Raw genomic sequence first — 27,757 nt, forward strand, 5'->3', positions numbered from 1 at the left:
CCTGTAGTAGATAACATTATAAAATTGAAAGACGCCAGACAGTACTAACGTGGCATCCCCAGACCGTCACAGGGAGTTCAGAGGAACGAGTTCCATGTATTGAGACCGATAGCGTTTGCTGTGGAATTGTACGACTTAGTCTGCCCGCCACCTTAAGCATTTTGACAGGTCTTAACAAAACACTCTAATGCTCTCTCTTCACCCTCTTGTAAATGTTTTTTTTTGTGAGGGATTCATGATTATAATGTAAAATCATACACCAGGGACACCTCCTGCGAAGTCGCATGAACAATTATACACCAGAAGGGGTTCTGTTCAGCTGCATCTCCTGCATTTTCTTCTTTGGCTGTCTAATATTACAAAAAGCCAGAGGCTACAAATTTTCCCACCACTGACCAAACAAGTGAGTGGGCTGGGGGGAGGGTGGTACCAACCTAGAACAGCTGTCAGCCCAGCCTCATTTCCCTTGTACAACACACAAGTCATTGTCATGAGCCGAAGACGTCGAAGAAACAATTGGCTAATTGGGAAGGTATAAAACAGAAAATGCAAATAAGATGAAAAAAACAGCACGTTTTGTTAAACCCCTCAGTATAGCACACTGTCCTGACATGCTTGTAACAGAAAGAGGAATGGAAGCCTCTGATAATTTGAACCAGCTAACCTGCCATTTCTGATAAAAAAAGTTTGAAAGTCTGCTGTTATGTTCATCTGCCAAGGAAGTATATCATGCTCTAATGTGCTAAATCCATGAATGGCGGAAAGCAGACTCAGGAACGCACTTTGTCTCCTCGGAAATTAAATCAGCGTCCAATTTCTTGTCCCTTTACAGTAAAAGGAGAAGTGTCTTCCAAGCACGGGAGAGCTCAGACTCTAAGAATCACTTTCAAATGGATTCCTGGGTCTTCTGGGGACTCCTCATGCACACCAGGCCATTTCCAATAATAGGATCATGAACATTTTAAGGTTTTTCATGTAAATGAGCACTACCAAATGAGAGCTTTTAGTTTTCAGTTTCAGTGTAATGTGTCAGCTGACATTTTCAGATTGACAGGGAAAAGCTTTTAAAGACTGCAGGGAAATTCAGTCTCTCCTAATGATAATAATTGTGGTAGTACGCAAGCTATTTGTTCAAGCTATTTTGTAATGCAATACATTATTAAATCTAGGCTCTAACAATATTTTAAGTTTAGAAATATGCAGGCTTTTTTTTAATCTATTTTTTTGTGTTTAGAATTATTTTATTCTCACTTCTCATAGCTCTTCTCATAGTAACAGTTTATCTAACCTCAATAAATTAAATAAAACACTTGCACACATACAAAATTAAAATAATAATGTCACAATAAAACATTTAACTCTTTACCTAGATATTAGTACTAGAAAAGGCCTTCATTCTCAGAAGTAATTGTTCTGCAACTCTGCAACAATCTCTGTGTGGATTTCTTGCAGTAGGGTGCAACAACTATAGATTATTGCAGCATGAAAAAAACTATTTAAAAAAAGCTTTATTAAAGCTTTCAGAATCATTTGCTTACAGTGAAGAACTTACTCCACCTTTTTCTTTCCAATAAGTAAAATGCCACTGACTTTCCAAAAAAATCCCAAACAAAAACAAATCAGGTCTCAATTCTTTATGTGCATTAACAAATCTTTGTCCATAAATGTTTGCTTTCACATTCCGAAAACAGGGTGAAATTTTGGAGTAAATTTCTGGAGTAAATCATTTTGCAAATCCCTGTTTATTGTGGACTTCTGGATATTTGCCTGCTGTACATCCTACCTATTTGTGCATCTATTCATGTGCATGTTGAAGAGCTTAGCAATACTGTTGTGTGCAAACAAGACAATTTTGATCAGGCATGGACTGTCAGTATGGGTATTGATTGTTGTGTTTGTTGTATGTCTCTTGGGAGCTTTGCACAAAACTCCCTTCTGTGAGTGAAAACTGTGAAAAGAGTTCTTTAATGCTCAGAAAGCCATGAAGTCAGGCAGTTCATCTTTCATTATCTCTACCATTAACTTACGGTCTGACTGGAAAAGTAACCAGGTTATTTGAGATTCCATTTGATTACATTCTTCACGGAGTTACCATGTCCTCTCAGTCTACACAGAACAGGTTTTTGGTTTAGCAACTTAATATAGAAAACCATTTTCTTCTGGAAATGCATAAATTACATTTTTAGTTGTAATTTTATGCATGCATGCATCAAAAGTGATGAGCCCAGCAGCTGTTTAAAGGGCAAATACAAACTATCGTAATGATGTGTAGGAGGAGAAAAAAAGTAGGAAAATGGCATGCTGCCTTATTGAATATAAGTTCTGACATTCTGATGCCAGTCTAATATGGCTTTTTTATTTCTTTTGCAATTTGTAGTTTTCGATTCATTGTTGAATAAGAAAGAAAGCTTTTTACATGGCTGGATATATTCCCTTTATATTTTGCAGTGTCTGAGAACTTAGAACTGTGGCTCTTTGTACCTTGACTGATCCTCCATGTCCACACATAAGCTTCCAAGTAGCAGAAGAATCATTAATGCAGAGCACATTTCTTATTACTATTCATAATTCAGATGCAGTCAATAATATTGATTTCAAGATACCACCTGAAAACGTATACCATACCTCCTTGCTCAGATGAGTGTTAGGGTTGACCCACATACAGTATCTAACTAACAGGGGGGAAATGCGCAGATTAGGACATGTGTACATGTTGGTTTGCACAAAGGGCTCTAGCTTCACTGATGTATTTAGATTTGCACACAGCTATGTATGTAACCATCCAACCCCCTCATACATGACGTAAGAAACTGACATAATAAATTAACTTTAGCACTGAACCATTTTAGGCGCCAAGATGACAATTGCCTACTTGATGTGAACATTTGCAGAAATTTGATTGTGCAAAGCGAACCATCACCCTGAGCCAGCCATCTTTATTGCGCAGAACAGAACACACTGCAAAAATATATTTTGCTTGCCTGGTGGTGTGCGACAACTCTAGCATTTTGGTAGATACATAGTTAGGCCTTACAATTTCCAAAACATCATAGTAAAGAAGGTTATTTTTAATCTTGGTCAAAAGCGACAGCCAGAATAAATGTACTGAGGCAAATTTAGCCACATTCCATGCTGGCTATAGAAATACACTCCAGAGAGGTTTATCTCAAAGTACAGAATAAAAAATATGCTCTTTTTTCCAAAGTATTAAACCCCCTTCTGTTTTAGAATATCTACTCTCTGCTCTCTGTTGTACTAAAGGAACATTGATGCATGAATGAATACTGATCTCAGCAGTAACACATTCGTCTTTGAGAAACAGGCAGTAGTTTTTGTGTGACAAAAGAAACCAGAAAATTTTAACAGAATCTACAGATTCTGCAGAAGAAGATCAGTAACATTTTTTACCAATTTATTTTTAGCTTCATAATGCCAAAAACCCTCCTGTTATAACATATTAATTATTGCTCTTTTTTGAATGACATAACAATGAATAAAATGCTGATTCCACACATTTCATGATTCGTGGAAGGATATGGCTGTTCAGTGCTCACAAATTCTGACACTGAGCTGTGAAGTGGAACTGTGATTAGCGGGCAGTATGTAAATAAGATGTGTCGTATTAATTAATGCTACCTTTCAGTCTTTTTTATGTACATTTATGTTGCTCTTGAACAATTTTGTGTCCTGTTTGCAGACATACAGTACATGTAATAATACAAAGGTAAGGTTATGAAATTGTTGGCAAAATTGGAAAAATCAATGTGCAATGTGTTGGAAAAATACAGCAAAAAAATGAGGAAAAGGTAGTAGTCGAACTTACAAAGACATAAGTTTAATTATTAAGATATATTAGGTACATTTTTGTGATATATGGATTTTAAAAGCTGATTTAAGTTTGTTAGGCAGTTGGGTATAAGCTGGACTGACAGGCTTAGCGCAATAAGAAAATTGAATGTCAATCATCTCCCCACAATGCAAATAGACACGAACAAGAAATCCAAGAGCAGGCATCCTTTTGAAACTACTGATTAATATTACTTCTCAGGCTCCTTTGGTATAAGCTCATTTCTTCATGGTGTACAAAATCAATTGGTGCAATGTGGTCTCTTAGGAAACCATCTTTGCCGATAAGTTTAAATGAGCACCGCAGTGTTCTACAGGGTATCAGAAGATTAATTAAATTGCCAAAATGAATTAAACCCAGGACGTGTTTAACTCAGGAGTTCTTAATGGTGGTTTATTAAATTACTGTTGCATTCCTATGGTGTTCTTAAATGTCTGTGACATCCTGTTTGACACTGCGTTCTGAAATATAAAGAGCAATTTGAAAAAAAAAACATCTCATCGCAAACTCCATTAAAACTACAGGAATAAAAAGAATTATCAACGGCCTGGTTCTAGAGAAGAAAAAAATCTGAATGTATTCACACATATAAATAGTTTGATTATTACGTGGTTAATTAATGTACGTGTTTTGTATGTTCTACAAGGGGCTCATGCTTTTTTACACAGGACTAAATCATTTCCTGTAAATAACTTCTGTATTTGTCAAAGTGTGTTGGATGTGCTGAACAAAATATTTTTTTAAGAAGATGCTTAGATACATACAGTATACAGTAGTCTTCAAATAATATAGCCCTGAACTCTTTTTCACTCTCGATTAATATATTAGTGTTGATCTTGAGTATGAAGCCTTTGACGTTTTCACTGGCAGGGCTCAGTAAAATACAGGTGAAATGGTCACTAATTAGAAATCCGGTATGTGTGTTGCCCACACCAGGATAAAATTGTTCTTTTGAATACAAATCTGATCGTGATTGGTGATGATTCATGGACACACACATTTGATTATGGGGTCAGTAATTTTCAGCCTCACCCTTTCTAATGTGGATGTCATGTTTGCTTATTTAAAAGCACAAAAGACAGTCTTCACCCTGGATTTTTACCGGGGCACATATTAGAAAAATTGAGGTTAAATGGAAGTTTTGGCTGATGACCGCTTTTAAACAATGCACTCAATTTTAAAGAAAAACATTGCCCTTCTAAAGCTGAGCAAGACAGCTGATTAATTGTGAACTACTATAAATCACTGAATTATTTACGTTTTAAAAATAATTTAAATAAATGTAGTTCTTATACTGTATATTTACAGTATTCTAACATCAAATAATGTATTGTAATGTGTTCCTGTTTGTAAGAAGCTAAATGGTAAAATATGTAAGGGTAACAAACCTGAGGGTTATGCCTAAGGAAGGCCTTGGTTTTTCCCTGGTGGTTTGTACTGTTTACTGTAGTTACTAAATTTCTTACAAATGGGCTTTTCTTGCAAAAGGAAGCCTAGCAGTGCTGGACAAAGTTGAGCCAATATTTTTTCCACCTGTCACAGATTGCTGGTGTAAAGTTGCATGAGTTACAGTACAGGTTTGAGGGTCAAAGGAAGTATTGAGCTAAATAAACAAAGTCATCAATAATTTAAAAGGCCTCCTTGTAATTAGTTAACATCACAATGTGTGAAGGCCTTTGCAGGGGCGGAGGGCAATTTATACTAGATAGTAATTACCATGGCAGAGCTTTCAATGACCACAGCTGTGCAGAAAAATCATCTTGCAATTTGCAGGTAGGTAATACTGGTTTGTTCATTTTTTATTCAATTACAGTATGTCACTTTGGAGTTCAATAAGACATCCAAAATCATTCCTTTCCAAACAAAAATTGAGGTGGTGACTAACTCAATATCTAGCCTTTGCTGAGAACAGAGCAAATACTCCACCTATCTCTTTTTTATTTGTGATTCTTTCTCTACAGTAAACCTATTCAGAAGAGTGTCATGTATCAGGATCAAACTGTTTAAACTCTAAATTGTAAAGAAAAGCCTAACTGCAGCAGGAAGCATTGTAATAACTGTAGAAAGTATATGAAGGCAAAACGTCATAATGTATCATGTATATTACTCCAAATACAGATACAAAAATATAATAGCAGATTATTATCAAAGGAGGATCCAACAGCTCATACTTTAAGTTTAATTTCCATAATTATACTTAAATTATGTTTATTAATTATATTATGCAATGAGGGAGGCATAGTGACGCATTGGTTAGGATTGCTGCCTCGTAGTACTGGGGCCCTGGGTTCAGTTCCTGGGGTGCTATCTACTGTACATGGCATTTGGATGTTTTCCCTTTATCTGCATCTATTCTATTGCACCTACAGTATAATACTAAATGCCTACAATACTTTCTCAAGTATCATGAATTTCTCATTCTTGAAGATATACATGAAACTTAAAATGTAAAAATCTGAGTATCCCCCTGTTCTCGTGGTTTTCCTCCAGGTGCAAGTGGTTTCCTACCACAGTTCAAAGACATACTGGTAGATTCAATGGCTTGTGAGAAAGTTTGCCCAAGTGTGAGTGTGTGTCTGTGTTCGTGTGCCCTCTAATGGACTGGCATCCCATCCAGGGTGTACCCTGCCTTGTGCTTGTTGCTTGCCAGGATAGGCTCTGGCTCCCCTGCAACTCTGAATTGAATGAAGCTGTTCGAAAATGGATGGATGGATCATGCAATTATAAAATATTTACTGCAAGCCAGAAAGCAGGGTACAAGCCTTCTGTTTCTTTACTTGAAGAAAACCTGATAGATTATTTGCACATAAAATGCAAGCATCAGACAGACCTACATTAAATTTTCACCTTTTTGCCACACTTTCCAAAACATTGATTTTTCCTGTCCAAAGCTTTCATGTTTACAGAAACATTATCTGCATCTATTAGACCTATGATACAAAATGCTTTGAGTATATTCTCAAGAATCATGAATTGCTAATTCTTGGAAACTGTAAAAATGCAAAAATATGAGTTTGTCACTGAAGAATTAAGAGACATTAATTCAGAATAAAAGCTACAATCTGTATTAAACCATAACATAATTTAAATTAATGGGAACGAGAAAGTCATTCATACTTCACACCCTTAATAATTAATAATAACTTAATAATAATAACCTTAATAATAACTTAACACTGGTTAATAATAAAGACATTCAAAGATGTATTCAGACGTTCTGCATTGATGTGCAAAACAAAAATGACCTATAAAAAATGGAACATAAATGTATTTTTTCTTACTATTAAAACTGAGCAATAATGACTCTTTTTGTCACTTCTGAGTTCTTTTTTGCTGCAGGGACAGTAAAGCATTGCTACAAGATATTTTCACCATACTGTACTATGCTGTGCTAAAGTAACACTTTACACTTTAAAGTAACATTTTACTGTGAAATATTCAATTCCATTAAAAGGCTTATAAATCAAAGTTCACACCATGGAATCTTTCATAATTTACCATGTATGTATTGCAAATCTACTTCTAAGCAGGGCTGTGCACTTTTCTAAACAGGCGTAATGAAAACACTTGATCAGACAGGTAACATTTAAAGGTCTGAACTAATGAGGGCTCATGCTAAGGTGTCTTTGAAGTTCCCCTTTGCCTTTGCCATCAAATCACGATGAAGTGATATGAAAGCTATTGCAGCATCATAAGCATTTTCTTTCTGACTCTGCAGAAACCACAGCCTTTGCAAACAACATGCAATATTTAATATTTTCTGAAGAGGCTGAGGAAAGAAGTCAAATCCACTGCAGCCTACTACTATCTGCCCTGCAAAGGTCTTCCTGGTTTCTGTAAAATTATCTTAATCATCTGCCTAAACCCCTTTGGTATTCCTTATCCTTTCTGAGCATTGATAAATTGTTTCATAACCTTTACTTACTGAAAACATAATGGAGAGCTTTCAATTCCCAGCCTTCAGAGATTTGCTTATCAACTGGAAATTTACACTGCTAGTTTTAATTTGGTTATCTACAGTTCCAGGTTTTATGGATATGCACAGGTGTTTCTTATGTAAGGATAGGTCAATGGACAAAGTGAATTTGTGCATTATCTACCAAAAATGCTTCACAAGAGGAAATAAGTGTTTTGCTAGTATAGTCCCTTTCCACACCCACACACTTCTGCTATCACTTCATAAGGAGATGGCTGCCCTGGTAATAAAACGGTATTGGTTAGCCTTGGAGCTATTCCTGCACTGCCCACTTGGGCAGGTTTCTGCAAAAGTGTGTGCTAGGAGGATGCCAAAAACATGCTCACTGATGAGCAGAAACAGATACTGTCTGTGAACACGCTGAAAGCAGAAGGCGATGCATTTTTGTCGCCTATTATCACCACAGACAAAATGTTTTGGCTCAAACTGGAGAGTGAACGGGCAGCCATGAAAAATCAGAAGCCTGCACTCAGATTGAGTCCAGGTGTCAAGAAAGGGATGAAGACAATATTCCAGGACCATGACAAGAAGTCCTATCACCAATTTTAAGGTGGACTGTGAAACAGTCACAAGTGCCACACATCCTTTAAATGAAAGTGAACCATGCAAGTGGTCCCACAAGAGTGTTGAAAGGTCTTCCTCAACTGTAAAACATATTCAGTGGATAATTCACAAATTCACTTTACTTCTCTAGGAATAATAACACCTGAAATTTAGGTGTATTTAAATGTTTATTGGCTGTTTTAATCACAGAACATTTGGATCAACCTGCTTGTCTGAGGCCCTCAGGCCACAGGACGAGGAGGCTTAAACCCCCTGCAGAGTAAAGAGTGACCCAGGGAGATCTGCAGATGGGTTGGAGGAGGGATAAATGTGACATATGTGACATATACATACGTGAAGGAGAATTGGCTTATACTGTATATAGTATTCTTTTTTTTTAATATGAGGAAATAAAGTCAGGAATGGTTACAATTTAGGAAAACTAAGACCGATTGAACTTAACTGCTGTTATCCCTCCTGAACCTTCACAGTAAACTCTATTTATTGACTCAGTTTTTTCAGTTTTTCATGATGGCACAGATAGATTTTTTTTTCTAAAGGAGAGATCATTCAGATTAGAATTGTGTCCCAGTTTCTCAGAGTTATTAAATATCAGTTTTAAAAAAAGGAATGGATGGTATAGAGACAAATTAAAAATTTCAACTTAAGCACAAAATACTGTAAGTTACCATGTCGTCGCAAACCCCTGATCTCACCACAAGGAAAAGGGAGAGTTCTCACAAACTGTCACGTGATGCGTCCCTTCCTGCTCGCTAGTCAATGTAATAACTATCGTAATGCAATGTACAAGCAAATTAAGTAGAGGTTGTGCAGCAGATATTTTGCCACAGAAAGTTTCCAACATGTTCTGCATGCAGAGTCAACAAGTAAGTCCCATTTATTGGCAAAACTGTCTCAAAGTCCAGAGCAATATTTCTATTGGATTGAAAGAGATAGTATTCACAAGCCTTCTTGTTTACAATGTAATAGGGACACTTCACGTTGTCTTGTCCTGAATGGCAGAATATGGCGCTGTGTACATTTTACGTGTGGTTTGTGGTTTGAATTGCACTCATCAATGCTGAGTCTTTCTAACCCTGAAATATAAAAATAGCATCATATTTCCCATTTAAATACATTGTACATATACTGTACATCTATCACCTATCTGGATCCTTGTTGACTCTGGATTTGCATTGGCTAACCTATTTTGCCTGAGACCAATTTTCTTGTTACAGCAAGTCCTTGTTCTTAAAGCAAGGTGGCTCTGTGGCTAAGTATCTGCACCTGTGGCTGGAAGGCTGTTGGTTCATATCCCCATATAAATGAATGACCCTGTGCTCTGACCCCAGGCTTCTCTTCCTGTCTGTGTGTCTCATGGAGAGCAAGCTGGGGTATGTGAAAAGACAAATTCCTAATCCAAAAAATTGTATATGGCCAATAATGTGATCTAAAAAAATTTACAGAAAGTGTTCCAAAGAAAACTCAGTTCGGCAGTTTCTGGTAAAATATTTTCATGAGCCCTGGTTTCAAATTAAAAGCGATATTTGCTGGAAAGTGCAGTGGTATCATAATCTAAAATAGGTCTCTTTGAAAACAACAAAATACCATACAAAATAAGGGAAAGGTGTGTATTGTATTGTGAGATGTTGTGTATGGGATGGAGTTATAGCACAGAGCTTCAGCTGAATCAAATATTTTATATTTTAATTACTTTCTTATTGAAAGTACAGCGTTGGTTTCTCAGTAACAAAAAATAAGTAAAGAAAAATGAAAAGAGAAATGAAAGAACTTTTTCCACTTTGACATTTCTCAAATTTGGCAATTTTGAAGCTGAAAGAAAATCATTAGACCCATAACATGAAATAATGGTAATACCAAAATCCACAATATAATTTGGAACATACAGAATTAAAAAGAAACCACAGTTATAGATACCATTCTGCCAAGGTTGTGTCAGACAAGAAATACACCAGTTGTTGATGAAGGAAAAATGACCAGAGTTGTCAAGAAAAGGCCAGAAACCACTTTCAGTAAAATTTCCTACAGCCTCCAGAGTGCAGGAGTGAAGGTTCAAAATTCTCATTTTGAGACAACAGAATTATAGAGGCTGTACTGCAAGATGTAAACCTCTGATCAACACCAAGAACAGAAAAGCCGGATTAGAATTTGTTTGGGCGTGAAAGATAAGCTAGGGAAGTTGTGGAACAATTTCATGAAAGGATGAGACCAAGATAAACCTCTACCAGGTTTGTGTGTGAATAAGCTAAAGTGTGGAGAATGAAAGGACCTGCAGATTCTCCGAATAGCATCCACCACATCTGTATATTGTGTTGGTAATATCATGGCCTGGGATTGCATGGCCACCACTGGAGCTGGTTCACTTAACTAATGATTTAACAAATGAAGGGGCAGCAGCAGAATGACATTTTTACAAAAACATTTTTTTTAGCTTTTGTAGATTAAAGTGTTACATATTGTGTCCAAATAAGCATGCACTTTAAGTGCTGAAGGAAAAACGTAAAGTCAGAACAACCAAAGAGAAGGTTAGATTTGGGTGGCATGAGCAAAGAATCTCAAATGATTACAGTAAGTTTAAAATTTTAACTTCATTGAGTTCTTGTCTCAAATATTGGCTTGAATACGCAACAAAATAATGACTTCTCCACACTGAAATTTAAAAGAAATGTCTACTTAATGTCACATGGAAAAACTGGCTGGAATATTGGATATTTTTGTTGTCCTATGATCAAATATATGCATGGTATGACACTAACATCAAGCAGGTGTTGTCAAAATTGCTTGAAGTTAAGGCAAAACATTTTGTTTGTTATTATTTTTACAGGGCTTTGTATCATTTTTTTGCTTCAGATATTTGCTTTGCTGGGAAAGAATGTGATTTAGCCTTAAGCTGTATCCTAATGTTAGCCAGGACTCACACTTAAATATAATAAAAAAAAACTAAATATTTAAAATGCTTATCCAGTAAAAATGTCAACTCCCACTCATGTATTACATTATGACTTTATAGAACACAAAAGAAAAGGGAAAATCTGTCTGATATCTTTTGAATAAGAGTAGGCTTATCTTAAGTGGAAAGCTCTTGGAATACAACAGTACTCAAACGGCAAATGACATGTATATATTATGCTTTAACTATATTAATTACATGCAGAAGGAGGTACTGTATATACACTTGATGCATATTAGTTTTTTAAAGAGTTTATGTAAAATGGAAATTTCTTTTGCCATTACTAAAGCTGACAAAAATTGCTTTATATGCTTACCTATGGAATGGAGCAGTGCTCATTAGTGCCAAAGGAAACCTTAAACTCTTTACTTTTCACTTATAAAGATTTCAGCACCAGAGAGGCAGTTTAAACTTAGAAAGAAAAGGAAGGTAACTCAATTAGAATGCACAGAGAATTTAAATCCCTACAATGTAACAAGTAATCTCTTCCAGGAATAGGAAACATACAGTAAAATAAATTGAGGTATTCAAGTCTTCAGCTGTTTAACAAATAAAGCTTTTAATGAGTCAAACCGATAAATAGATTGACATTGTGCTTTCCATTAGAAGTATTTTTTTTGTCCTGTAGCTAATTGTTTTCGTTTCATTTGAACTAATTAGCACAATTAGGTCATTTTTTCTAAATATTTAAAAAAACAAAATGAATTTACTTCAAATGGACTATTGTCTACTTTTCCTTGAATATTCCATCCATTCATTATCCAAAACCTCATCACATAGAGGCCTGTGAGAGAGACATGGTTGAATATAGGAAGACACCCTCAATGGGATGTCAATCTGTTGCACAAACACACAATGACAAAGTAAAAACACCAATAATTCTAGCCAGCATAAGTGGTAGGTGGAAGGAAACTGGAACCCCATAGAAACCCTATGTGAACATGTCCCAGATTCAAATCCAGAATCTGACCCAGGACACTAGTGCTATTATTAACCAGGACAGCTGTGATATTAAAAACCATGAATGAAATGATCACAAAATTTTACAATATAAAATGTTGGACCTTTTTTACTCAATAACAGTAAAGACCTTAAATCACCCTTGATATAAATCTGATGTTTTAAATTATGTTTATGCCAAAAGTGCAGTGTCTGTACAGCATGTTGGTTTCATCTGATATACCAAAATTCAGTCTAACTTTATATCAGATATTAGTCAGACATTAACACGTTCTCAGGGACTGCAACCTGACAATGTTCCTTTAATGCTAAATTTACGGAAGATACTGAAGCTAGCATACATCAAACACGTTTCTTCTAGCAAAGACCATAATAATACCTGTTAGCTCATGAGCACATGTTATACAGACCAATATGAGATTTCAGTATGTTTAAAGATTGCAAAAACAACATTTTGATGGGAGTTAATAAAGGACTATTTAATGTAATTCAAATGCTGACTTTGAAGTATCTTATTCTAGTTTAATGTTTATGTAAAATAAGGGCAGATTTTTCCATTTTGTATTATATGCTCAAAAAGGAAAGAAGAAATTCTGAGGTTGTTCTGTAGGTCAGTCCAGTACAGTACAAGCCACATAGATGCTCAAGTACAATATTTCATGACTAGACTAGGTTTCTAACAGTATCTATGTATGTTGTTTATCTCCTCACTGATAAGTGGATATTTTATTTTAACTTTTTAACAAACGGGAATGTATAAGTTCTTGTAGTCTTTATAAGTCTAATGTAATGTTTTTACTACTGAAGCATATAAAGTAATGCAATTCATGTATTTTATTGCCCAAGGGAGCTGCAAAAGCCTACAGAAACCATTGCATTGCTTGATGTGAACATTTTAGGAAACCTATTTGCCTGTTGAGCACTGGCACATTTTCATCAATATTTTATAAAATAACCGCTAAAACTAAGTACAGTGTAACATGGATCTTTGTACTGTAGATATTTAATACATTTTACAGTATGTGACGGAATACATACAGAATTAACTTACAGTATAACATAAGATAAAAATCAAGGGGAAATACCTTTGAAACAACTGTATGTATTGCAAATTGCAGGTATCAATTTGTCCCAACATTAAACCTCCTTTTTTAAGTATTTATCGGTCACATCGAAAATACTGAGAAAACAATACTAATGAAATAAGAACAAATTCCATTCAAATATTAATAATAATGCATACAAGTGAAAGGATGCATTATAACACCCCCCTGTTAAATTCTTAACCAATGTTTTAATGTTCAGAAAAGAAACATGAATTCCATTTAGTCAGACTACATCCAATCTAGAAAAAAGATCTGGTAGAGAAAAAAGAGAAGACCCCCTAATAAAAACTGCATACGTGAACACCAGAAATCAGCTTGGACCAGATTAGTTGGGAAATCAGCTCACTGTTGTATGCTGTCAGTCAGAATGCTACAATGAGTCTGAAAAAGCAGTATGGGAGGAGGGCAGTCATGTACAGTTTATTTACCTAGCAGGAGATGGAACATTGCCCTGTTGGAAACATACGGGACTGTCACAATCTGAAAGTCAGAGCAGAAGGCAGACCATCATAATACACTAGGCTTTTGAAATGTTCTCTGCAATAGTCATTTCTGCAATCTTAGTCTTGGGGATATGAAGTGGATGCATCTGAAAGTGGAATTTCTATTATATATTTCAGATAACTATGGCCATAGTAGTTTTTTTTTGTTCTCCAAATTAGAAACGGCAACTCCTGACTGATGGCATGTGTGGAATCACAGAGAAGATCACAACTCAGTGAGCTAACCTTCAGTCTCATTTATTTTGTTTCACCTTTGAACTTTTAGAGATCTTTGTCCTACTTTTCAAAGGCAAATTTTATTAGTCTCAGTAAATGGTTTTGTTAAGCAAAAGATCGGGAGGAAGTCAGATTGTAACACCACACACCTGCTCTCTTACATATAAACAATTGCCTCCTTCCACCCCATCTTCACCCTTGCAACAGGCTCCCTGTTTCATTCCTCACAAGTGAGGTGGGTTTTTTAGTCCTAACCCTACAGTCTTGAATGTCATTTCCAAAGCCAGGCAAGATAAAACCAGATCCTTAAATATTAAGTACATTATCGGTTTATATTCATCATCACATCGTAATTAGAATTTGACCAAATCACTGAAACAGCATTTGTGCCACTTACAGCCTGCTATCAAATGTTGAGTGACACTCCTACCTTCTGATTGATTATGACAGGCAGCATTCTAACTTCTAAATGTCACAAGGGAGACAGGAAATCAGTACGGACTATTGAAAAATTGACCAAAGCTAGACAGTTCTGAGATTCTCAGCTACTCTGATGGCAAGATTTGGCTCTGAATCTTTTTAAGCTTTGACAGGCTACATGCAATGAAACAGTGTAGAAAACAGTGTAGAAACCTACCTTAAAGAGTTTAAACTATTCACAGTATACCTTTAACTACGAAGCTTTGAAAAGTCAATACAGTAGACTTCTTCAGAATAAACAGTGAAACCTGAAACAGGGGGCACAAGTGGAACCTTATGAATAAGGCACTTATTTGGACAAAAGGTTGTGGGAGTATGAAACAAGCTATTCTGCCATGCTGTTGAAGCTGATACCCTGGCTTCCTTCAGAAAACAGCCGGATTCCTGGTTCAATAAGCTACTAACTACCAAATGGACTTGATAAGGCAAATGGACTCTTCTGGTTTGCAACCATTTTTATGTTCTTATATAGCTTTATTGTTAATAACTAATAAGTGAACTTGTTTAACTTGTCTTTCACATGGACTGAAAAAGTCCCACACTGAGGTTATCATAGGCCCTATTTCTCAGGACTGCCACTCAAAAGCATGTACTTCTAAAGAAATCCCCATAAAATGTGAAAAACTGAATTCCTCTGATACTTCTTGTCCTTTTATTTCTACCTCACACAACTGTTTTGATCAAGTGTCCGTCTTAATGGTACTAGAAACGAAACCCCTGTAGAGCCACTCAAAGAATCAGACAAGCAGACACTTTTTATTTCAAAGAAAGCTTAGCCACAGTTGCACATGTGCTTAAACCTGACCTGAGAAACCTTTGAAGGAACCTGAACTATTAAAATCGACAAGACGCTTTCAGAAATACCGCGGAATGTGTTCAATGTGGAAGATCATAAAAAGAAAACCTTTGAGTCAATAAGAAAGCTAAAGACACAGTTGTTGTCATACTGTGTGCAATATTTTTCATTATTATGCTGCCTTTAGTCTATAAATGTGATTTCCTGCTTTCCCTAAATTCTGATTATCAAAGAATTTCAATGGCTAACTGGGGAGAAAAAGGGTTATGTGGAATTCTGCCAAGCTTTCAGACATAGCTCTTGGGCTAGAGAGAGAAATGCACTTCTTTAAGCTGAATTTGTTAGGCTGAATTAATTCAGAATTTCTTAATGATTCACAATGTGGCAACAATAGACAACTTTGGTACAGTGGGCTTCAAGGCCTAGTAGCTTGGCAAGCTGCTCCTTACATTATAGCTGGGTTAAAAGACAGTGAATTATCCTTACTATTTTTGTGCATTAGCATAAAGATGCTAAGCAGGTTGATCATTCACCTACTGTACAGTATGTTTGTATATATTGAAACAGGCAAAATCTAGACATTTCTTACACAGATGCTTTTCACACGATTATGTTGAAACATTTGAAAAGTTTAAGACAGGCATAGTGCCAGCATAGAAATGCACTTCCAAACGACAGCCTTTATTTCTATGCTGCCATTGTAAACATGAGCTCATCTTTCCATCTTTCCTGTGACAATTCATAACAGGAAAACCAGACCCCTATACCAATTCCCTCCAGCCAAGTCTGATACAGGTTGTTTAGTACTGCAGTGCAACACTGAAATAGAAATTTACATTTATGACAGCTTTGATGTTCACTCATACATGCATTCATATGTGTCTTGAGTCACTAAGTCAGTTGAAGTACTCTTTTCAGACTCACTGTTAGCTGTGAGCCATTTTCATGCTTCAATTGACACCAGGAATGAAACATTTTCAATCTAGAATACTGGCAATCCTAAAATGTCTTAAAATATGCTTAATTCTTCCCTTTCCGCTTCTTGGGCTTCAAACAAGAAGCACTGAGTGCAGCTAATGGCTACATGTCATGCATTGCAGTAGAGGAATGGCTCCAAGTGTTGTTACTGCTATTTTGACCTAGAACCTTATCAAATGTGCTCTCCATTTTATGATGTGAAAGAGGTGCTCCAAACCTGATCTAATGTACTCTAGATCAGCTTTAACATTCTCATACAGTACATTTTTTATGTATTTTAATACTCAGTGTGTAAGGTATACAAGGTACAGTGGATACTGTATATATAATTCTGGTTCCTTCAACATTATTAATGACCATAACACTACAACATGATAGCAATCCGCATAGAGTACTAGAAAATAATGCCTAAAAGTTAAAACAATAAAGTTAAATAACTGGCAAAGATCAGATGCAAGTTGATAGATATTGTCATTTATCTACTTTCAACTGCTTCACAGGCAGACACAGAGACTCAGCCAATATCTTATGTCAAGATATTGCACTGCTGTTGCACATGCAATCATTCTGTTCCAGAATACCGTCTTGGCACAGACGGGAGAGCTATTTGTGTCAGAAGTGACAGTTTTAAACCGATTTGAGATGAGACCGTTAAGGTAAAAGTCACCCCCCAAGACTGCTAGTATGTTTTCAGCATGTTCGTTCTGATGAAAGGTTCATCCTCATTTGACTTCATTAAATTAGCATTTCAATTTTTCATTAGCTCTAAATGACCTACCTACAAATCTTAAGAAAGAAGGCACTAGGAAAGTATTGTTACCTCTTAGTTGTCTGAAATATGCAAAAACAAGTATAGGTACAAATACAATGGCAGCTTCTTGTTTGAAGCTCCCATATTTTTCATTTTTATTTTTTTTAAATCAATGAAATGGATTCTTTAAAACATTCAATATGAAACATAAATATAATGCATGCCTGAACTGTGCCCTTTCTCTGCTACTACATCTGCAATGAACCAATGCTGACCCTTACAGAAGTGAATTTATGAGCGTCTCCAAACAGGGGCAGCTAAGGTCGCAGATCCCATGTGGAAGAATTTCAGGCCTCTGTGAATCGCAATGTGTATCTTCTTAACATTTTTCTAAATGTAATCGCCTAGACATACAGTAAGAGGACAGCTATGCTGTCCGTCCACCTTGTAGATTTAAATCAAAAGTTTTTAAAACCTGTTTCTGTTTTACAGATTATTTCAGGAAGTTTGTTTTGTTCTGTACCCCCATTCTAGCTGTTATAATTCATCTGTGTGAGGCAGACGCACATTAACAGGAGCCTTCAGGCAGTCTTATCGCAACCTCCATTATGTTGACAAGAGAGATTGCCTAACACAGCTCTGGCCACAAATATACAGTGCCTTTTTTTTTTCTTCCTGATTTCTCTGGCATTGTTCAAACTCCATTAGGAGCACAAATCATTCAATTCAGAAGCATAATGAAAATTGCACATTTAAATAAACTTCTGAAACTGTGAAGGGAATATAATCTCTTTCTGGGCACATTTCATTTTGCCTAGGTCCATTGCACAGGTTCCTATAAACGATAATGTGGAAAGCTCGCTCCTTTCTCATGCAGAATTCAATATTGCGTTCTGTCTTGCAGTGAAGGAGAAACAAAAACAATGCGAGTTTTGGCATAATGTAACTTAACAAAATGGCATACATCATCAATAGACAATATACAGCATGAGCAACCTTGCTAGGCCAGTTCATTTGTTGTAAAATAGCTTCTTATTCTCATTTTATCTAACAAAAAAAGCTAATAAGTGTTTTCTTTACAGAGCATAAAAACATTTTTTTTTTATCACAGGGCATAAAAAAGTTTTAATGTAATAACACAGTATCCACAAAATGAATTCTACTTTTTTGGATTAATACAAATATTCAGTTTTTGCACATTTTGTTCACATGTTATTTCAGGCATCCCGATAGCTGGCAGCATTTCACTTTTTTAACCTTGGTCTGAAGCTCTTACCAACAAATGTGTGGGTGGGCTGATAGAGTACATCCATGCATTTGAGACTGTGAAAAGATCGAGTATATAATGAATGCAACGGGTCCTCTAATTATTTCAGGGCATTAGATGTGTTCTAATAATCTGATATTGATTGTCATTTTGATTTCCTTGTTGGATATCGGAGTGGATGATATTTAGAAATATTGGCCGCCTTTTTTATAATTATGAGGCATTGTGGCATGCACATTAGCTAGTGTTCAATATTACATTGATCTTCCCTTTACAAAAATAAAATTGCTGCTTTCCAGTTGTTGAACCTAAGTTAAAAACATTTCCCATCTTTCACTAGTAGCATTTCCCAGTGCTTTTTGCATTATAAAATACTATACTTGGATGATTTCACACTTCTGGAAATTTCTTAATTTTTTTCTGGCATTTTTTGGGGGTGTTTTATCTGTTCTCATTCACTTCCAATGGACTCAAGTGCCTCGGGGGAGCTGTACTTTTCAAAACAAAAGGCCAGTTCTGATGAATTACTAAAATTATGGCCTGCAATCAGATTTATTGATTGAGAAAGTCTGGGGGGGTGACAGTACTCCCAGCTTGCAAAATGAGAACAGGCCACTCTGGTCTTCCCTGTCAAATTATCAAGTGTCATAAAAATGCAGCCTTAATAGTGCCCTGGGTAATACACTGGGTGGTAGGTGGAAGCACTAATCCTTCTTATGAAACTATTTACTGTAGGTTTACATCATATTGACTTTTCTATCTTGTTTCAGATTTTTTTCAGAAGTGAGGCTATTTGCAGATTTCTGCTCTGTGAACCAGATGGATTATATGAGCTGCAGCCTGGAGTACATTTGGGATTCGTCACTGCTCAATTGCTTTAATGTATTTTTAAGTTAAAAATAGTAGATATATTCATATAGAAAAGTAGTGTATACTATTTATTTATTAAATTACTTCTAGTGTGTTTTTTCTTTCATTTCCCAGTAGACTAATGTCAGTTTCTACCACATTTTCACGTCATGCAATACACAATTGTGCCCTGTTGACTCTTTTCATTTTTAGTCAGTGCCCTATCTAACAATACCTACAGCTGTGAGTTCCACACGTTTTGCAATGAGTCAGCTTGACATTTCTTATGTCTTTGCAGTTAATATAAACACAGTATGGTGACACCTTTAATTAAGATCTGGAAAATGACCTTGTATAAATGATACAATTCTCGTCCCATTAGCACTATTTCATACATTAACAGCACCTTTTATGAATGTAAACAGTCAGAAATGTGTTAAGTTAGGCTGCTTACACAAGTCGGGTTCATGCACATTGCAATTAAATCACTAATACCCACTGAAGATCAATCCTCTAACAGTGTTAATCTATAATGCTTAAGCTACAGAGTCATCTTTAGTTTGTTCTGACTAGCAAAGCTAAGAGCATGATATACAGTAGGTGAGCTTCTTACTAAGAAAAAAGGAGATGTTTTGGCACAAGATGATGACATGATTTACAGTGTCTTAGCTGTACACTGGAGTGAGTCCTCTGACTGTCACACTGAATGATTAATTATCAATCATTATAGCTATGAAACAAATTGGTAAATAACTGTGCCTTCCGGGAGATGTAGCCCATGCACCAGCAGTGAGGACTCACTGAAGCCTGTAAAAAGCAACTGGTACTCTGCACCAGAGGTAAAGATCGCCTGGCAGTAGGCAAAGCAGCTGAATAGAGAGAGAAAAAGAATCTGTCACTCTGTTCACCAACTTAATTGTGTCTAAAAGCTCAGAAAGCCTGATCTTTTTTTAAGTACAAAGTTAACCACAATGTAATATGGATCACATACATAAATATTTAAAAATTATGCCAATATAAGTTCATTTTTTGCTTATTTTTGTCATGAAGGTAGTTTAATCATAGGTTCAAATGCTTTGTTGCATAAATTGGAGTCAGTTCCACATCATTAAAAATCATGTCAGAGAAAATTACCAATATATCTCTAAGAGGTTTCTTTTTTGAAGGTTTGGAATCTTGTTGTAACTAAGTTAGATTCATTTTATTTTGAAATGATGGGCAAAAGATTTTGGTTTGATTTGGAGTTTTGCATTAAAAATCATTAAAAGCCATTAAATTGAATTAGAGTCTGACAGAACACCATAATAGGTGGCCTTCAGTGTTTTCAAGAGAGCAGTCTGATTCAAAATGTATCCATTAGGCTTTTATAGTACAGCTTCCTGCCTAAAGCTGAGGATTGGAAGATCTTATCAGAGCAGATGGAACTATGAATGGTGATTCCTGCAAAGCAAACTAAATTATGCCATTCTAACTGGATGGATGACAATGTGGCTAAATGTTATTTCATAAACTGAAAAAGAACAGCAAAATACTTACTATTCTGCATATGCAGGAAGGAATAGGGAAATGTGTTTGAAATTGATGTCCCGTCTCAAATATCATGGTGCATTTATGCAGTGTCTTCCCTTTACTTTGACATGGTTTCTCAGTGTTTCCAACATGACAATACTCTGTGATTTACTAGGAATTAATTGTACTGTCTACACTTTGCTCTGATTTTGCCAAAGAAATATTTCAACCATTTATTCTGTGGTGTGCAATCTTGGTCCTAGGGGGCCATTGTGTCTGCAGGTTTTCATTACTATTCAGCTCAGAAATAGCAAAACCAGCTGGTAACTGGTTTAACTGGACACAATCAAAAGCTTCCCCCAGCTCTTCAGGTGCTTCTACTTTAAGGAAACCAAGAATCAAAAGAACCAAGATTGAACGCCCCTAATTTATACACTGCTTTTTGATTAATTTTTCAAATATATTTCCATATATAAGAAAAGAAAGAAAAGGAGATAAATTACTAGACAAAATCATTGGAAGAACTTTAAACCTTGCTATGGAGTATAAAGATAATTATTCATAATTAATATGTCATATGTGTGCATTAGCTGACATTCAGCATGCAGTATCTATAGCTGTGTGAATGCTTTCCTGTAGTTCAAAAAACTATGTACAGTATATCAATGAAAATTCAGTATTTGACATGTTTATTAATAATAAAGCATTGCTGATTTTCATCCATATTCTGCTCAACTGATTTCTGGCATAATTTAGAACCAAGGCCCAATGAAGCAATGTAAGATTTCATGTTTTTGCCAACCTTCTTAATAAAATTCTGAAGCAACAATCACCAAGTGGATTAAAATCTCTGAACATGATATAAAAACTTACAAACTGGTGAGTTTTATATTATGTTAAAGGGGTTCATTAAAAATGGGTTGCTTAGCATCAAAATCATCAGTTGCTAAGCATTTGACATGCACTTTATTCAACAATTGATTTTAAACAATACAGCAACTGTAGTTTTTTTAACAGATAATTCATTTTGTGCACAGTTATTTCATCCTAAGAGGGCAATGTTACTCTCACTCCATATTCCAAATTTGTGTTGCTCAGGTCTCACTCAGAATTCCTTCACTATCCACTGGGACTCACAGCCACAGGTTCAAAACTTTTATTTTTCAGTGTGAAGCATGCATCCTCGGAAGGAAACTTTACATTCACAGAATAGCACATACGGTTTTTGTTTGTGCCTGTTTTTTTTATCTGTTGTCCATCATTCGCACAAATATTCACCCCTAAATTGGTGTCAGTAAGGTCACAAAGAGTGCATAATTAAAAAAATAACATGCGAACCAAGTCATTAACAAACCATATGCCTGCTCCATCTCTAGTCCTCAAAAAAGCCTTGACCCACCAACTGTATTTTCTTTAGGTTTTCCAAGGGGAGGTATTTTGAATCACCAACAAAGTGCTTTTTAATTGGCCATATGGCGCTATATCTCTCTCATGTGAGACACCAAAGAGGAAATGAAGAACAAATGATGAGGGGCACTCATGGCCAGACTTTGTCATCAGTCTCAGCAAAACACTAACTGGAACACCAAAATATGCAGGAGAGAGTTTTAAGTTGTTCAAGTGTCTTGCATCCTAGTTTTCAATCTATCTTATATATGTTATCAAGTTACTATAACAATTTAATAATAATATTCTTTAATTTCTGTGTAAGAGAATATGTAGTGTTGTGCAAGATTATGATAATGGAAAGGAAAATGGAAGGAAGTGCAATAACAAGTTAAAAATGAAGAAACCAAACATTTATCTTTCTCAGACTCATAACATTTGCTTATATTCCCAAACTTAAAGAAGTCTTCGAGAGATGCATGAAGTAAGACATCGTGTAGACAGAAATTAAGGGAAAAAAAATTGCGGCCCGGCTTTTTAAAGATATGACTTTTATTGATCTATTATTTGAACATGTCTGTATGTTTAAATGTTTGAAATGCGGCTTGAAAAGAAACAATGTACATTTGGAAATGTATTTATATACATCTTTTTTACATCTTTGTATATATTTATACTTGCATGTTTATACAGTTGCTTGGAAATTTACATATTGTGAAAGCCCTTATGTTCCCAACAAAAGGAATTACAATTTTATGCAGAAACAGTGAGTCAGTTTTCAAATCTAACGTTTTTCATGGTACCTTTTCAGAAGTAATTGAAAATGAATTTTTATGAGGCTCTTTTTTGTAGTTAGGAGATCAAATTGTTAAGGAGATCAAGTTGTATTAGGCACAAATAAAACTCTAAAATTATATTTGCATCCTTACAAAAGTAGTCTCATATCGAAATTACATATACTGTACCTGTAGACTGCTGATTCTGCAAAGTTCAGACTCTGCAACTAAAGAAACCTTCCGAATTATCTCCAATACTGCAATAGAAATATAATGTGCTATTACATATTGATGTACATGTTATTATTATGCATTACAAAACTTTCTAAATGTTGACTATGAGGATATTAAATAAAGCAGGTAAAGGTAAATATATATTAAGTACTTTGTGGTGTCCAAAGATAAAACATATTTTAAGAAGAGAAGAAACTGATGGGAAACCTATAAAGAAAATTACATTGTTGTTATAAATGGTGTTGGTGGACAAGCAGATGGTACCCTGTGGACTAGATCATCTAAAAAAAAATATTCCAGTATGGCAGAAGGTCACTGGTGCTATAGGAGGCCCCATCTTTCAGAAGAGGGCCCTGCCTAACACAGAAAATGTTAAAGGTCCCCTGACACTTTTATTATGAACAGAGATGTTAACCTCAGGATCATGGCCAAAGCCAGTACAGGTTAATAAAATATGGCCTGTTCAGGTTCTTTCAGCCTCAAATCAAATTAAATTCTGTTTTCTGACCATTTATGCCCTACAACAATGGTCCAGATGTTACACTGCTGACCAAAACCAAGAGGATGTGCTCCAGAACAGTATAGGTGTGTTATTTTAGAAGTGCCTTTATTCTGACATCTTTATCTTCTTAGTTGTGATAAAAAGCAACACAACCACTGTGTACTGTATATTGTATTGAGCATCTGACAATGTACAATACTTCAGACAATGTGTCCCGTTTGATCTTCATAGGGTTTCATACGGTTACAGTGCAGGAATTTCTCAAGAGAGAATATACTGTAATCCTTGTGAGAAACTTGTATAGACCTTGGCAGAAAACTGCATTTTTCAATTTGACATCATAAATGTGACCTTTTTTAATTAAATGACTTCTAGAACTGATATTACTGCCATGTAGTCTTAACCAAGGCCACATACAATTACATTTTACCATACTGTGCCTAGATGGCCTTTTTTTTTGTAATTGAGTTTTTAAAAAAATGTTTCTGCACGATTATCTGTGTTTCATTCCCATTGCTTTTTGACAGGAGAGTTCAAGCAACCAACAAATGATCTAGACTCACAATAGTTAGTGTCAGTACTTTGTTGAACCATAAAAAATTACGAGAGCTATTAAAAATCCCATAATGCTGCCTAGTAGTCCTGAAATAAGATGAGAAAAGGGCTGAAGCAACCAATCTAAATGGCAGCTGTGACAGCACTATTTAGAGAGGGGTGCTTCATAATGACTGTCAGTACACAAAAAAAGAAAAAAATGAAAATTGACACTTTGAAACAAATATAAAGAGAAATTAGGATGACAAAAAAGGAAATTCATTTTTATTGTTTTTCAAGACGATCATTAAACACTGCTTAGAACTCAGAATTTCCTCACAATGAACCATGGCAAACACACTCTCTAAAATATTGCATGAAAAATTGTATATTTCATCTACAACACAGTTGTGTTGTGGCTCAAGAAACCCTAGTTCTTCCAGACAATCACTACATTTTAATAAGTAATTTGTTTTTAAATGATATCCTTTAACTGTTCTGTGAACATGTTTCCATGAACAAAGCCAACTTCGGTTATTTGAAATATAGATTCTCTTGTTCTTTTATACAGTTTAATAATCTTTCTAAACGGTGTATGAATATATCAGATATACTAGATATACTGTAATCTGTATTAAAGCACTCATGAATTAAAGTTAGAAACATATTATTCTCTCAGATTTAAACCCCAATTCATAACCATAGGAGAAAGACATTCATTTCCAGCTAACTTGCAAACATACTAAATAAGGGTCCTGAGCTTGTCCATTTCTTACATACAATATTTTCATATAAGCTACTGGAACGATTTTCAAGTTGTAGAACTCAGTATCAAGTACAATGACTAAAACAAGTGTGACTCCTAGCGGTGGCTCATTTAAAAACTCGGGTTTCATTTTAAACCATTATAAAGAACGCAAAAATTTGAGCAAGAAATTTTAAAATCAAGAAATTTCGTAGAAAGAGTTCGTAGATTTTTCGCGGCTTGAGACGCAAGGAGTTTCATAGAATTCAGGACACAATTTAACCAATCGGCACACAAGCGAATCTGCACATGAAATTCAGAATAACTGGACTTACGGTAGAAGACATATTCTGTGTAGCTGGACCAGATCTTGTCATCTGTGTACTGATTGACAAAGGATGCTGTCACCGACGAATTGCAGGCCACCATCTGGAATCCATACTCTGACAGCATGTCAAAAGCTCTCTCCAGGTGTTTGAACTTGAGATAAAACCGGGACGTGTATCTCTCTGGGGGTCTGTCTGGGTCCCTGCTCTCATTCAGAGTGTCCCCAAACACTTCTTTAGCTAAGGAAATCCTCCCGCATATCAAGATTCTCGGAACCCTTCTGAACTTGGCATCAGTCTGACTCTCCCTGCCCATTGTACATGACCCTCTGTACCCCACAGTGATGAACCCATATTTCCTGTCGGATGGTACTAATGATGATGGCGGACATATCCTTTGATCGCTCCCTTGGGATGCTTCTTCGAAATCACTATGAAAAAGGTCGTCAGGACTTTGCTTCAGGTCATCGGGGGTTAAGATTTTGACCAACTCGGGCAGCTGAAAGTATTCCGCCTCCCTCTTTAGTCTGCCTTTTTCTGGGAAGTGGTCAGGCAGGACGACCTGTTTGTCTCTAAGGTAGTCTAACACGTACCGAAATAAAAACCCATCTCTGTCGATGAAGTACCGTCCCTTCGTGTCCCGTGCCAAGTCGTTTGAAGGATCCTTTTTAGGCGAGAAAATTTTGCCCAGTAGAGAATTAGGTATGCTAGTTAGGGTGGAATGACGAGTGAAATAAACTTGGCCACCCACATTTAGCTCTACAACATCGGGAAAAGAATTCTGAACAGATCCTTGCTCTTTGGTTTGCGGGTAAGTCCTACAGTTCCCACTCAAAGCCATTGTTTCAGTCATGCACACGAAAATCTTCGAGCCGTTGTCTGTACAGTAATACTTGACTGGAGGAGAGCTTTCCAAAAATATCGGTATTAGTGATTATCAAGCCAGAACATCACTAATAAGGAAAGAAACTACTTCACAAGCTGTTACAGCACTGGGTGAGAAAAAAAATCTTAGAGCCGTAAAATAAAAATAGCAACACATTCACTTCCCAAAGTGTTTCTGGGTAGTTGATGCAAGCATTAGTACAGCTAGATTAATCTCGTTTGATTCATGAAAAAAGAATGAAGGAGTAGAATTTCCAACAGATAACGTATGTTTTATTGGATATGTATAAATGTTTATAACGAATAAAATATTATGCATTTAAAATGCAAGGTATCAGTTTCTAGAATCTCCCCTAGGAGCATTCAAACTAGTTAAAAACGGGGATGGAGGAGGGGAATAACTCGGTAAGATTCCACAGTCCGATATTAAATTGTAAACAGGCTATAGGTCGATAACTTCAAAAGCGCAGTATTTTTAGATTATTATGTTTCAGAGGCGACGACAGCTGAAGATATATCTTAAGATAAAGTAAATCCTCACCTCGGTCAGTGAAATAATATGTGGTTTCACATATTTCCTTATTTCTAAACACGTTATTTCATAAGTTCACAGCAACTTCATAGTCCTTGGGGCTGGGTAGAACACAACACTGGCGGTATTTCCAACTTATTTGGCGTGATGAGTGATTTGGTTAATCTTTCTGTGGTCCTTAGTAACTTCAGAAAAATTCCACTAATATGACGCAGTTCCACATGGAATTCCACCTTGATCGCCGAAATTTTGCCTCAAGTCGATCTATCCGCAGTCAGAAGCTCAATCGGATCTAAAGCTGCTGTTGTGCGCTGGTGGCTGCACTGATGAAATTGGCTACTGTGTGCGCGCCTCTGTCTGAACTGCCCGAGCCGAGTGTGGAGATGCGATGATGCTCTGGGTGCCTTCAGAGCAGGGTGGTACCGAGTAAAAACGGTTGAGCTGATGTTGCTTCAGCAGTGCAGGGAGAAACCATCCTGGGGAATAAACTCTTACATCATCTTAAAGGAAAATGCTGTCTAAAATTGCCTTACCTCATCGTGTTTTTATTTAGGAAAACGTTTATTTCCATATTTCACCACATCCTACATGAATTAATGAAAAATTAATCTGAATGAATTATCACGAATGCTGTAAATTAATGACAAATTAATTAATACTTCTGTGAATTTAATTATGTGTTCTCATTGCGTATCTTTACAATAATACATGATGAACCTATCCTTTTGACTTAATGCTACAGTATCTTATAAATAGCCTATGACCAGGGGAGATTAAAGTTACACTCGTTGACTATCGCTCTTTAACATTTTAATTTAATTATTTAAACAATATAATTATTTCTCATTCGTTACAGCTATTTTTTTATTCTTTAGCTAAATTAAAAAGTGCTTTGGTGATGGTCTTGAAAGTCCTAGAGGACAGGGGTAAGTTGTAGACTTAAAAATGTGTAAATTTTCAACATTTAATTAGCTACCAAGTACCTTTTGCCTGAGCGTTGACTGTGTTCTCGAATCGGGCTTCGCGTTATTTCAGCACCAAGGTCAGCAACTTAACTTTTGGGGTTTTTACTCTTAGGTTATTGG

The 27,757-nt window shown here is 36.0% G+C and overlaps 1 protein-coding gene across 1 annotated transcript in view; it reads right to left on the reverse strand.

Moving 5' to 3' along the window:
- LOC148820996 (BTB/POZ domain-containing protein KCTD16-like) overlaps positions 1–27,039 on the reverse strand; it is a 43,713-nt gene extending 16,674 nt beyond the window's left edge. The window contains exon 1 of the mRNA XM_088933420.1: positions 25,265–27,039. Coding sequence (XP_088789546.1) covers positions 25,265–26,108 — 844 coding nt within the window. The 5' untranslated portion in view covers positions 26,109–27,039. The remainder of the gene's footprint in view (positions 1–25,264) is intronic.
- Positions 27,040–27,757: the final 718 nt, after the last annotated feature.

This window comes from Atractosteus spatula, chromosome 14 (assembly GCF_055471065.1).
Source record: "Atractosteus spatula isolate fAtrSpa1 chromosome 14, fAtrSpa1.hap1, whole genome shotgun sequence".
Classification (NCBI taxonomy): domain Eukaryota; kingdom Metazoa; phylum Chordata; class Actinopteri; order Semionotiformes; family Lepisosteidae; genus Atractosteus; species Atractosteus spatula.